Consider the following 14093-nt stretch of genomic DNA (forward strand, 5'->3'; position numbering starts at 1 on the left):
AAACACTGAAGTCTGTCAAGAGATGAAGGCTGTGAAACAAACAGCCACCAGGAAAGATGTCTAGCAGATATATAATGATCATGCTGAAAAGCCTTTTTTCAGCAGAAATACTGTCATTCATTGGGATGTTTCTAGGATAAAAAGAAGCCTTTCTATTTTCTATAAGGGAGTAGTCACCAAGAAGCACATGTGAATTATGCTTTCAGAGGTCTTTTTCCAGCCTACATGCAGCAATAGAGTGTCAGCCAAAGCAGCAGCCAAACAGCTAAATAGAGTTTTTTGAAAATACTCCAGTTGGTAAATAGGTTTAGGCTTCAGCTTGCAACTAAGGTGAATTTTCAGAAATCTGTTTTCTTCAGTGCTTTTTTCACAGTGTTGCTGAATGACTTGCATTTTTTTGTTCGAAGGCACAATTAATTCCAAGTTGTAACTACTTAAAACATCTTAAAATTGATTCTAGGCTCATAGGTTTTACGCAGCTGTAACCTCACTAATTACTGGAATTACTCGCAATGTATAATCTAGAGTTGCTTCCAGTTAGCAGGAGAATCCTATGCTGGACTTTGCCCTACACTTTTTAAGAGCCTGAGGCAACTGCCATAGAGATAATGTTAGTATAAGAATTTGCAATGTTAAAGCAAATGAGAATTATGCGGTGATTTTGATTAGATGTCAACTGGGCGCTAGTAGAGAATTAGATTTAATGCAAAAGTTTCAGTGCTTATTTTATCCAGTGCTGAATTAGGCAGCTGATCTTGTGTTGTCACCCTTCTGTAACAGACGTACACAATTATAGAGCAAAATGTGATTTTTATTTTAAAAGAAAGATGTTAACCAACATAATTTTTAACAAACAAAAACCCCAAAATGCTAGCAGGATACAATTTTCTATTTTATTAAATTGTAAGTAGAGGCTTCTTAAATATCTGAAGTACTCTTTTTTGCAAATTTCTGTTCATTATGTGGAAAATCATCAGACAAGTGGAGGACAGAGTCTTACTAGTTCTTGATGTGAGCAACTTTCTTCTTGTCTATTCTTACCTTGTCTATACCTTGTCAATTATCTACGAGCAATGAAAACTTTCTGAAATTAGATGTTATAATCTTGTACTACAAAGCATAGTGCATGCAGCATAAGGCCTAATTTTGCTAGAAAAAATAATTAATGAGCTGGAAGCTTATGGCTTCAAGACCAGTTGTTATTTGATCACCTTTGTTGTGTGGAAACAGGGGATTTGCCAGATCACATACAAATTTTACAGAATACTTCTAAAGAGTTAATTTTCCAAAACAGAAGAAAATTACAACCTAAATTTTGTTGGCTTTGTACATTTTAAATAGTGTTACATTCATAATTCGATTTTTTTTCAGTTTTTCTTTGTGTAATACAAAATAACAACTGTTTTTAATAAATTATTTTCCTGAAAGCAAAGAATAGAAGCTTAGTCACAATTCCCAAATATTTTTGCACAATCAGTCAATATATAATTCATGATATGGTATCTTCTTTACATGATAGTGCATGTTGCCTACATTTACTAGGAGACGCTGAATTCAGCTTGCGCTCATGTTTGATGTTGATAGGCACATACTAGCATTGTTAAAAAGAGTCAGTAATGCGAGACTACAATGTGACCCACCTACAGCCTCCCAAAGAGTTATTTTCACAGCTTAATCCCACTCCTGACAGAAATAATCTGTGCAAAAGTAGTCTTTGAGAGTTAATAGGTAGCTTAATTAGGGAGCTGATGTGCTAAGACACAGGCTGTGACCCCTGAACTAGCCTCCAGCCTCTTGGAAGACGTGTGCCGGTCAACTCTGGAAGGTCTGGGAGAGCAGACCATTGTGGTTCGTGTGATGCACCTCTGTCCCTCATATCTGCAGGTGAAAAAGCAGGCTGGCTTTGTCCTGAGGTGATATAAATATACTTAAGCAATGACCTTAGGGAATTCTAATTGTGTTTTGCAAACTATATGTAGTATTCAGGATACTTCTTTTGTGACACAGGGGGGAACATGTTAAAGAGCCAGCCATTTCGACTGAACTGGGCTTGGGTTTCACTGGAGAAGGAGAGCTACGTCGTAGATGAGAACTCCAGATTTCTGGAGGTGACCATCAGACGCAGAGGATATCTGCGAGAAACCTCTTTTATCAGTAAGTACATCTTTAACATTTGAAGCTGCTTGCACCAGAAAAGGCAGCTGTTAAGGAGCTCTTCCATAGTTACTTGTTCCTCTGTTCACAAAGTAAATGCCAAATAATGAGAATAACAATGATACAGTTTTTTATCGTTCACCCGTGGCTATGTGCTTCATTTTCCACTGCTGCCACCCAGAAATCTAAGCGAGTATGTATATTAGTAGATGTAAGAACAAATCAATAAAATGAACTTCTGCTGTTTGCCCAGTGTCTTTTTCCTGAAGTCACTTGCCAGACAACAAAACAGAAATTGGGGTACTCTGCTTTGTTTATTTTGACAGGAGGATACATTTCGTAACGCATTAACTTTAGCTATAAGTAAACAAATAAGTTCTTGAAGTAGCTGGTCTCTGCTTGCAGAACCACGTTGTGGAGAAGTTAGTTACAACTCCTCACTTTACAAGGGCAGTGTTACGCTGGCCTTTGAGCTACGAGAAACTCTGAAAGCTGCTAGAAACTCTCGAAGGGTCGTCTGCTAGCAGAGGTGGCAGGTGTAGCGCACGCTGAAGCTACGAGTGTGCTATCATGGGATAGCAGAGTACCCAAACGTGACAGCTCTGCAAAGTAAATAGGAATCATAGAAACCTTTGCACCAATAGAGCGACTCAAGGAGCACTGAGCAGAAAGGTCTTTTTCTCCCTGATTTAAAAACAAAAAGAAAAAAGGTTTATAAAGTTTCAGGGTTTTTATCATTTAAACCCACGTGTAACAATATTTGCTTTGCACAACACAAATATATTGGGCTATTATCTATTAATTAAATCAGATGTTTAAAACCTAAGCAGTTGTGGAATAGAAAAACTGTGGAAATTTAGGAATTAAATCATTTCGGAATGATTTCATACTCCACTGCCTTCAGAAGCTTTTCGCTAGCCATCAGATTCTCCAACAAACCCATAGGCCATTGACTTGAGAGGGATTAATCATTCTCAAGTGGGGAGGTAAAGTGACTTGTAATTGCTGGTGTTGAACCTTCATAAAAAGATGCTCGTATATTTGAACTAATGCTGGATTGAAGCCAAAGGCAATAATGACTTTCAAAACCCCATGGTTACAGATCTTCGCTTCATTACATCCACAGTTGGATTCTGCCAGTATGTGTGTGCCTTTGATTAAAACAAACAAGAAACCTAGCTACAAAAATATGCAGGCTTAAAAATGTGTAACAACTCTTTGTATTTAAAAAATCTTTTCTTGAGTGCCTTCCTATGATGTATTTTTATGTATGATGCAGTCTCACTTTAAAAAAAAAAATTGAAAAATCAAAACCATTGAGTGTTTGTGCTGCATTAAGTAGCAAAAGCTGAATGAATCTTTATGTCAGTTGTAGCATCCTGCACGTGAGTTTCCAATAAAGCGTGTTCATGTTTCTGGATACTGTTTTTGCTCTTTCAAAACATTCATGGTTTATTATCATTTTATGAACTCATGCTGCAGCAAAAGCCATCTGATCTAAATAGCAAACAAAACCTACTTTGAGTTAAATCCTCATCTGCTGCTTAACTTTGAACTAAATGTATTAATTTCTAGCCCTAGAATCTCTATGCAACTACCCTCTGTGGTTTTTATTAAGATGAGAATGTGCAGTCTTTTAAACCTGTACAATGAAAAGCTTCTGCTTGGATAATACCCCAGCAGAGAGGATGGATATGTGACTACGTATTGCAGTTTAGAGTTACACGAGGAAGAAAAAATGGGGGTAGGAGAGAAGGAGCAAATTTGCATAGTGTGGTGGACCCAATAAACCCTGAGAACATTGTTCAGTCACGCTGAGCTGCAATTCCACATGGCATGTCCAGTTACTTACCTTGCTAGGAGAGCATCTGCAGAAGCAAGACTTGGACAGATGGCAAAAGCCTTTAGGGCTTATTTAGTGTACAGGTAAAAGTGATAAAAGAACTTCACAGACCTTAAATGTGTGTAAGTACAGCACAGATACAGAGCAGTAACAGAAACTGTAAGCACAAAGTATTAAAGATACAATGATTAATTTCTCTTTGAAAGAGATGAGTGGTGGGGTTGGTTTTTGGTTTGGTTTTTTATTTATGTGCATGACTAAATTATACCTTCAATAAAGCTTTGAGCACCTTAATTGACATAAATAAATTTCTTAACAGGCTGATATACCTTTTCTGAAGGCATAACAGGAAAACTTGTTCCACAAATTTTTATATAGATGGGAAAACTGGCCTTGTTGAACAGTTCTGTTCAGTCATATTTGATAAATAACCTCAGTAACTTTGTTGATGCTTGTATAGGTTTTAAGTGCCCAGCAGGTGAAGTCAATGGAATTTTTCAAGCAAATACAATTCTTTATGGCCACAAATGTTGGCAGGACCTTGCCCTAATTACCTATTTTTTTATGAGCTATGCAACAATGTTAGAGAAAGTGTGATATAACCATCCTTATTTTTTCCTGAAGGTCAGTAACTGCCAGATTAGCATTTTAAAACTTTTTTTTGTGGTGATTGTTTTAATTTTATTAAAATACTAAAACGCATGGAGAATAATTCCGCTGAATTTTTGTGCAGGTATTGGAACCAAAGATGGTACCGCAGTAAAGGATAAAGACTTCAAGGGGAAACCTCAGAAACAGGTCCAGTTCAATCCAGGACAGGCTTCGGCTACCTGGCGAGTGAGGATATTTGCAGACAATGAATACGAGGCATCTGAAACATTCCAGATTGTTCTGTCTGATCCGGTTATGGCTGCCCTTGAGATTCCAGCAGTAGCAACGGTTGAAATCGTGGATCCTGGTGATGGTATGTATCACTTCTCGTTCCCGTAGGATTTGTGGTTCGGCGCAATATTGTTCACTTGCGGGTCCTGTGGGTACCTGTATACCTCATCTGTCTTTGCTCTGTTGTGGTTCAGCCCTGTCTTAAAGCTTCACCTAGCTGAACAAGGAATTTGAATTTCTTATTAAATCTCTTCTCTGGCTAAATTCATACTCTGTATGTAATGTCATACAGGTGTTCAACCTTGGTCCCCTCCTTCTCATGTTTTTCTTCAGTATCTACAGTGTATGTTCCTCAGCTGGAATATAGAGTAGAGGAAGATATAGGTGAACTGCTGATTCCTGTTAGAAGATCTGGAGATGTCAGTCAAGAACTGATGGTCATTTGTTCTACACACCAAGGTATGTTATCTAGCTAGATAACAGATTATTCAGCGTAATATTCACGTTTAGGTAAGTAAGAGAGCGAATGCAGTTGTTGTTAGTCAGCAAATATTGCCAGTAACTTCAGTAGCTGGAACAAGTGATTTTTGCAGGCAACTTATGTGTGTCTAGTTCTCTGCTTAAAGAGTGTTTTAAAGCCCAAAATGTAAGAATATGTGTGTGTGTGTGTGTGTGTGCATGCACATACGTATTTGTTTACATGTATGCGCACATACATCTACGTGTGTATATATGTATACATGTATATATACCTTTTTTCGAAGAGGCACCATCTTTTTTCCTGCAGCTTTTCCTGCTGAAGAGGAAATGCCTGTCCCTGCAGTGATTGTTTAGAGGGGAAAAAGGATTCTTCTAGTCTGAAGCCCTGTACCTCTCCTGTTGTTGAGGATCTGACTGATCATTGCACCTTTGTATATACCCTGAATGAGAAGTGAGGTCCCCAGTGTGGGGTTTTTCCTGTCATCAGTGTTTTGTTTTTTGACTGTGTAGCCGGAAGAAGCCAAGTCAGGGCTTCAGTTGATTCAGCAGGTACTAGTATTTCAAAATTGACAGACTACAGGCATTGAGTGTCACTTTTTTTTTTAAACATAACTGACACAGAAGGCTGCGTGAAGCAATGATCTGTCTTACTGCTTTTTATCTCACTTGTGAATCTGTGTTATCAAAGAAAGCGATGTATGGAGTTGGTCATGAACCACAGAGAAGAGATGTAGTTTTAGAACTAAACCATTTCTAAAATCAAATGAGATTTTGGGGTTTAGGTTAGGTTAGAGGCCAGCTATAAAGTTCAGATCACAACCCTGCCTTCACTAGATATTCAGAGATGTGTGAATGTAAGTTTGTGGTGCTGCGCTGACTTTCAGCATGGTGATCAGTCACTCAAATACTATAGTTAATACAGACAGGTAGTTGATAATGTGATTCTTTCTTCAACTCATTTGAATCTTAAGTTTTGCAAATATAGTTCTTGACTACAAAATAAGCCTGCTATAAACTGAAAAAGCGAGATGGCAGAGGAGAGAAAATATTAGATATTGTAAAAATACTAGATATTATAAAATATATCAGATAACTCTTAATCAAAACTAAAATGTGCATTCAAAAATAGATTTCATAAACATAAGGTAATGGGCATTTATAAATGAAACCAGGCTTAAGACAGAGGTTAGCATTTATCCTAAGCAGTGAAATATGAAAGTTTTGATTGAAAAAAATGGTTTTCGTACAGAAGTCTTCTATCAGCTAGTCATAGCTTGAGATACCAGCATTCTGTATGCTTCCTGGGCAGGGAAAATGGGGGATCATCCTCAGTTCTATGACTTACTTAAACTTCTGGTTCAGAAAATCCTTTTAACGTCTTTTGTTTCTATTTTACCCTTACCTATAAGAGTCAGCCTGAGTGGTTGGCAGGAATCTTCAGAGTGTCAGGCATTCAGAGGTCATTTGTTCCTTCATCAGTGACTTATAAGGGCTTAACAGAATTTTCCCCTCTTTTGTTGTGTATTGAGGCACAGAAAATCTTACCAAGTTACTTATGGTTTTTTGTCCTTGTACGCTGTCAACGTGTCTGGCCTTAATAACGCTAACCATTTACCCAAATGCACAATTGCTGTAATTGTTGTCATGATCTGTGTTTTTCATAAACATGCTGCAGTAAAATAATTTTTCTCAAAGCTTTAAACATGATAAGCATGGTAAACATGACACTGTCTCTCATGTAATCTTTCTCAGCCTGCTTAGTAAGTGTCTGACACATTACTAACCCCTGTCCGCGGTAAAGGAAGGTGATCAATGCATGTTGTGTGTACTTACGGCCTCTGAAAATCAGGCCACCTAACGTACGCAGAATTATGTGGGTGAGAAGGGACCTTGAGAGGTCTCCGGTTAGATCTGCTCCTCAAAGCAGGGGCAGCTGTGAGGCAGGACAGGGTTGCTCAGGCTTTTCTCCCCTGAAAACCCCTGCGGACCCAGGGCAGGCCACTGAGGAACTCCAGTTGTAACTGGCCTTCAGGTGGAGTACAAACTATTAACCACTACCCTTTAATCCTGGTGATCTAGCCAGTTTTCATCCATCCATCTAGCAGTCCACCCAACCAGATAGTAACATCCCAGTTGGCTACAAGGATGCCGGTAGTGCAAATCCACAGCAGTTCTTAGGTTCATATTGCATATAAGCCTTACCTTTTTTTTAACAAGTATTTCACACAAATAAACGTAACAGAAGTAAGAGGCAGGGTTTTTTTTCTCCCCACCTTCTAAGAATCACACAGTGAGGTAAAGGTGAAGTTCAAATTCACATTTATTTGTTCAGGAAGAGTCCTCATCCTAAAGTCCCAGTGACTTTCACAGGCATTCTCATCCATGAACGAATAGAGTGTAGAAGTGAAAAGGGAAAACATCTTGCCATTTTTCAGTGCAAATGTTATGAAATGTGGTCAGTCGTGTCTGATGTTAAGTCGGGTGTGGCTCCACATCCTCATCTTTCAACAGCAAAACCTATTTGGGGGTTTTGCCCCTTGCCTCTCCTAACTGCTCTTGCACTCTGTTCTTCTTCCCTCACAAAATTGCTTTTTATGGTGACTGTTCAACTGCTGATGGGGCTGTGCTCTACATAATTCATATCAAAGCATATTTTTGGAGGGTTTTTTTTTTAATTAGTTGACTCACTTCTCTCACCTGGTTGAAGTGCAGCCCCACAAAAAAGTTGAGTCAGGATAACTGGAGATAATAGTGAATTGGGAGCAGGAATGATTTTGTGAGGGTCCTGGGTGATAATAAGAGCCCTCTGAGCCACTTTGCTACTGGAGAAGTTGTAATTATAAATAGGAAGAATTGCTTGTGTTTAACTTGTTACCAAAGCACATTTATTAGTCAGTTCCAGCATAAAACACTTTTTCTGTGTTTGTTTCATTTAAAGGGCTGTTGTTCTTCCACGTCTTTAAAGTCCTGAGTCCCTGTAATTCATTTTTTACCCTCTCTCCTCATAGGTTCTGCTACTGGCACAGTACCATCCACTGTCTCGTCTTACTCTGACTACATCTCACGTCCTGAAGATCATAGCAGCATTGTTCATTTTAATAAGGATGAGACTGAGAAAATCTGTCGTATTATTATTATTGATGACTCTCTCTATGAGGAAGATGAGACCTTCAATATTTCTCTGAGCATGCCAGTGGGTGGCCAAATTGGCACTGAATTCCCAAGTGCTAAAGTAATAATCTTGGCTGACACAGATGATGGTGAGTATGAAGAAGCAATTTTGTTTTGCTGGGACTTCCCTCTTTGAAAGTTTTATTGATTAAATAGTCTCCTCCGCTGTGTTTTTGTTTTTTAAACAGCTGAAAACATGGGCCTAGGATTTGCTTACTCAGTAGGAAAACTGGCAGAACAGACGTGAACTGTGCTTAAGATACAGTGTAAACAAGTATCGTGCACTTCGGCTTACACTGTTTCGTTATTGCAGTAGGAGTTGAGGATTAGATTTTATTTTCTTTACTGGCATAGGACTAGATGGCTGTTTTATTACTCTGAAGTAGATCTGTGAGGATTAGATTTACTGTTACTGCAGCGGAGTCTGTGATTACAGTAGTTTACACAGGTATAGATCAGTTTTGTGACAATATTATAGATGAAAAAATTTGTATACTATCAGATAAAGCTAAAGAGTAGAAATAGTTAATAGAGGCTAATCTGGCATGCACAGTAATTCCCAGTGTGTCCAGATTAGTGCACTTTTAAGGTAGTCTTATGCAAGTCTTCTAATGCAAGTCTTCCTTTTTTATTATAAAATTGGAGAGACAGAATTCGATTCAAGAATTGATACTATTAGACAGAAGCAGAAGAAAAGCCATGTACTTTATTTTCATGCTTCTGTTTGTTCTTTTAGTCCCTGTCTAAATCTTTCTTGCTAATCCAATTTTGGGAATATAATTGTGCTAAATAAGGCAGGAGTTTTACACTGTGATTAGGCAAATCCATGATATACGATAGTGGTCAGGTTCGGTATTTAAGCTATACTGAGCTGATTCTTTGGAGCTTTTGATTAACATCATAAATAACGACAATTTGGGGGCTGATTTCTGTGTCCTGTAATATAAAACTAATTTTCACTCTGTTATATGAAGAAAAGTAAGAAGCTAAAGATCCAGGAGAATATTCCTATTAGCTATTGTTTATATCTACCCTTTTGTATGTCCTGCAGAAGTCAGCTAGTCAAAACAGACACAGTCAAATTGATGAGGGGAAAAATGTTTTCTCAAATGGAACATGAATGGGTCAAAATAGTCACTGGTGTAATTCCTCTGAGGCCAAAGGATTTACATCAGAAGTGAATTTGCCATAAGAATGAAGTTAATATGAGTAACATGGTCTTTAGCTTGATGAGATCTGTCAAAAGGCTTCTTCATCCTTTTCAGAGAATAGGAAGGGAAAAGAATACAGAATTAATCCATTGCGGCAAGGAAAGAGTTGTTTTCTTTACCAGACTCAATGACCAGATTTTTATTTTCATGGAAAACAAAATTATTTATTATCAGCAGATCAAAACTGCTTTCTATGCAGTTTTTAATAGATAGAAAATTATTTTTTATATATATAAAGCTAAATTACTATATAGATAATTATTTTATATTAATTGACAGAAAATTATCATGCTTCTACTTTTCAATACAACTTTGATAGGTTATCGTATATTCACTTTCTCTCTGTTACAAAGCTTTCTTTCTAAGACTACCATCCGGCAAAATACTTAACAACCTATCATCAGATAAATTCAGAGTAATTCTGAACTCAGCCTATGTCATATGGAAAGATAGCTAGGGCTTAAGCTCAATTTGTTAAAGCGTGTGCTCTGAAATGAAAAGTCTCTTAAGAATACATCACTGTGTAAGACTATTTCCATTTTGAATAAACAGACAGGAAACAGGCTGCCCGTCTATTTTGATCTGACCTGGAAGTAGACTCGTGGCAATTGGATTGGTTGATAAGAAACTGGACAACCTTTTCTCAAATATGTAAAATTTGAGTTTCAAAGAGTAGTTTCACCATTTTTTTTTTTCTGCAGAATGATACCTTGATCCACCAAAAGTTTCTAATACTTATACACTACTGTAAGTGTATATACAGTGGATAAGTATACTTACCACTCCTACAATGGATAGTCCTACAGTCCATTAAAGTGAAAAAGATTTCATAGCCATAGGCCTGGTTGTGTCTGAAAGATGAATGCTTTGGGGTTTTTGTTAATACTGGGAAAAATGGGTTGTTTAAACAGATAAAATTTCCCATTGTAAAGTGCAATATGCTAAAAGCTGAAGTATGCAGACCAAACTTGGAATGATTGTTAGACTCAGCAAAGGCAACAGTAAGCCTGAAAGCACCTCTTTCCAACTGGAAAAAAGCTGAGCACAGCTTTGGTATGGGATGTGGCCGTGTTCGCACAATCCTTTGGTCAAGTTAGTCGTGATGAGGTGAGCTGTGATGCCTCTAACAACAAGAACCAGAGAACCCTACAAGGAGAAAGAGAAAGAAATTGAGAGACAAAGACTTTAAACTATACGTTAATAGAATTATCTGCAGCATTAAGGGATAATAGTAATCCTGTGTTAGCCAGCCCTAGAAATAGAAAAGAAAAATTCAAAAATATATTATTAAGATCTGATAGTGTTCCAAAACTACTTGTATGGATAAGTGACCATACACAGCATAAATTAATGTGATTCAGGCCATGATTAGCTTTAATGTAAATGAACCTGGAACATGATACACGTTTTTTGCATTTGTGGGCTTTTTTTATATTACAAATCTTTGCAGAAATGTCCATAATAGTGGCACCACTTCCAGACTTTTACAGTTTCATGAACTGCTTAACAGTTCAAATAAAAAGTAGGTAACCTTGCAGCAAAGTACTAGGCATAGTCCTTCATGTGTAATGGCAAGCTCTGAGGTCTGAACCCCTTTATTTGTAAGTACAGATAGTAAAAATATAGCTGGGATCGAGTAAAGGGCAATATAGCAGATAAGCTTGAATAAGTACATTGTAAGTGCTTAAATACCTACAGAGGTGTTAGATGACATCAATGCAGTCGATGGAGTTTTTGTTGATAGCAAGATAAGGCCTTTTGACAGTGTAGAGAAGTATGCAGCTATACATACAGATATATGCAGTATGAATGTGTTCCTTGCTATAGCAAGCAACACAGGAAATACTCCTCACACTTTTTCTAAGTAAAAGCAGTTTGGGAATGATTACCTTGCTCTGTTGTTCACCCACGATGAGATTCTGTGAACGCTCCCTGACATACATATAAAAGCAAATACCTTGTGCTAATTTTATTCACAGCATTCCACATCTCACAACGGTCAAATACAAAGAAAGGTTATTGCTTGGTATTAGTATTGGTATTGCTTAACATTAGTAAGACTTGAAATAACAAGTATATTTCTTGTCAACAATTTTAAAAAAAGAAGAAATTTTGGAGAGAAAAGGCTTGAGTTTCTTAGGCCAAAGAAAGCTGTATGTAAATGCCACAACTTTAATGTCAATCATTTCGGTGCTGCTGCGTATCAGTGAAAGTTGACAAATTAGTTATATTGAGCGATCTGAAATGTTTTTACTCACATTAAGCTTTACAGCAAGAAGGAAAGCCACTTAAAGTGTCATCAAGGAAAGCAGTCAAGTATGTTGTCAGAGTTTCTGGTAGTGGAATTACTACTGTTTAAATATTTATACAGAGTGGTTCACAAAGTATATAACATACTTCAGAAAAAACATTCATTCTATCAGTAAAGATAATGTCACCATAAGGTGAGATAAAAACCAGGCATTCAAACGTTATTAAATTCTCTTAGTCGCTCTTCCCATTTTGAAAGTCTGATACCAGAGCACAGGCAGGAATGGAAATTGTTTTTTTTATTGCTGGCTGTTCTGTTGAGATGTCTCATGAGAGCTTCATAGAACTTGTGAGATCACTGGTATCCGCAGTTCTATGTGTGTGTGAGGATGGAGGAGAAAGCAGTTTCTTGGTTTTATTGTTTCAGGGTTTGAGGTTTCTTAGATATATTCCGCTTAGGTCCCCCTCTCTGAAGGTCCTTACCTTGCTGTATTTTTAAATAAATGGTTCTGTATGATGGCCTTATACTGGAAAATAAAGCACACATTACAGTGACTTTTTTCTGTGAAATGCATGAAAATTTTCAGTATTAGTTCTGTACATGGGCCTATTTTCATCTCTCAGATTACAACTGTAGAAACTTTTCCCTATTTAGCATCTGAAAGATTCAAATTTCCACCATCTCTACTCAGGTGTGATATGGTTTGTGCGTTATATGGAGAAAGGCATCGATCAAAGCTCGAAGTATGGTTTGAGAGGCATATGCCCAGAGATTCCTTAAAGAGAAAACAGAAGAAGAAAGTCCTAAAATTTTGTTGTCACTGTCATAAGGAGAGGCCTGCCACAGTCTGCCTCAAGTGAAGATCCATAGCTCCTCACAGAGTCATGTTACATGCACAAAAAACCTAGAAATAACTCATTATTAGGTCTCAAGAGTCTTCAGTTACCAATTTCATATAGCTTAGTGCATGAAAAAGTTTGAAACTTAAATATCTCTAAACTAATTATTACTCCACATTCTCATAGCATCATAGTAACATTTAAATAAAGTGTTAGTTCAAGAATTAAAAAGAAAAAGAAACAGCAAGTTAATAGTCAAGACATAATGTCTTTGATCTAGGGTCTCTCCAAGCCAGAGAACAATGCAGGTTTTGTAGTAGACCCTTGATGCTAAACGGGTAAGCTCCGAGTTGTGTATCGTTTTCCTGTAATGTGGGCGCCTGGGAGCACGCTGTCCATGTCTAGCTGAACAAAGGGCCTGGTTGTTCAGTAAATGGCTTTGAAGAAATAGGTGCAAACAGCTTGTGGTTTTCTAAGCAAGCGGAAATCCACACTAGCTCTTTGCTTGTGTGTTTTAAGTGGCATCACAGGTAGAGCAGGTTTCAGGACCACAGCTTAAAAAAAAAAAAAAGAAAATTGGCTGGCTTTCCAGGCCAAACTAACACGTAAAGCTATTATTTTATGAAGGAAAATTGATTTTAAATTAATAGTTTATGGCATTTAATGATTGAAATCACTATTGTTTACTAAAGATTACCAGTTAGCTCAGATGCTGTTCTGCTTTCTTAGTTAAATGTTCAGTAATTTATTTAATAATTTTTTCACTGACCATCCTAAGAGGGAAAGAAAAGAAGAGTATAAATACATGAATGACCTCCACTTTTAAAACTGCTTTTCTTTTTCCCCCCCTTTTTTTTTTTTTTTTTGACTTGGTGTATCAGCTTTTGAAATCCTAAATAAGGTATGTGTCTTTAAAACATACTGCCTAGGTAGAATTTAAAGGGTACTGAGGTTATCTTTGGGCTCCATGATAAGAAGGGATTGCGTTTCAGAGACAAGTGATTAATTCACTGTAATAATTGAGTCACAAGTGTCATCTTCCTTGAGGGCTGGACCTGTATGTTTAATAGCCCATCGACTGATGTTTGTTACCCCTACTATTTTTGGGAGAGTAGGTGTATCTAGATTGGACACTCAGAAACTCTGAAGACACAGAAAATGCTGTTATTTCACTGGTCACAGTATCCAAGGAACAATTCTCTCTTGTTGTATTATAGTTACATGGGAAACAGGTTCATCTGAAAGATTAAAAAAAAAGAATT

General features: G+C 37.3%; 1 protein-coding gene across 1 annotated transcript in view; it reads left to right on the forward strand.

Moving 5' to 3' along the window:
• Window positions 1-14093, forward strand: part of FREM3 (FRAS1 related extracellular matrix 3) — a 65190-nt gene that overhangs the window by 25251 nt on the left and 25846 nt on the right. The window contains exons 3-6 of the mRNA XM_076337543.1: window positions 2008-2154; window positions 4731-4961; window positions 5213-5338; window positions 8368-8619. Of these exons, the coding sequence (XP_076193658.1) occupies window positions 2008-2154; window positions 4731-4961; window positions 5213-5338; window positions 8368-8619 (756 nt within the window). The remainder of the gene's footprint in view (window positions 1-2007; window positions 2155-4730; window positions 4962-5212; window positions 5339-8367; window positions 8620-14093) is intronic.

This window comes from Aptenodytes patagonicus, chromosome 4 (assembly GCF_965638725.1).
Source record: "Aptenodytes patagonicus chromosome 4, bAptPat1.pri.cur, whole genome shotgun sequence".
NCBI lineage: Eukaryota > Metazoa > Chordata > Aves > Sphenisciformes > Spheniscidae > Aptenodytes > Aptenodytes patagonicus.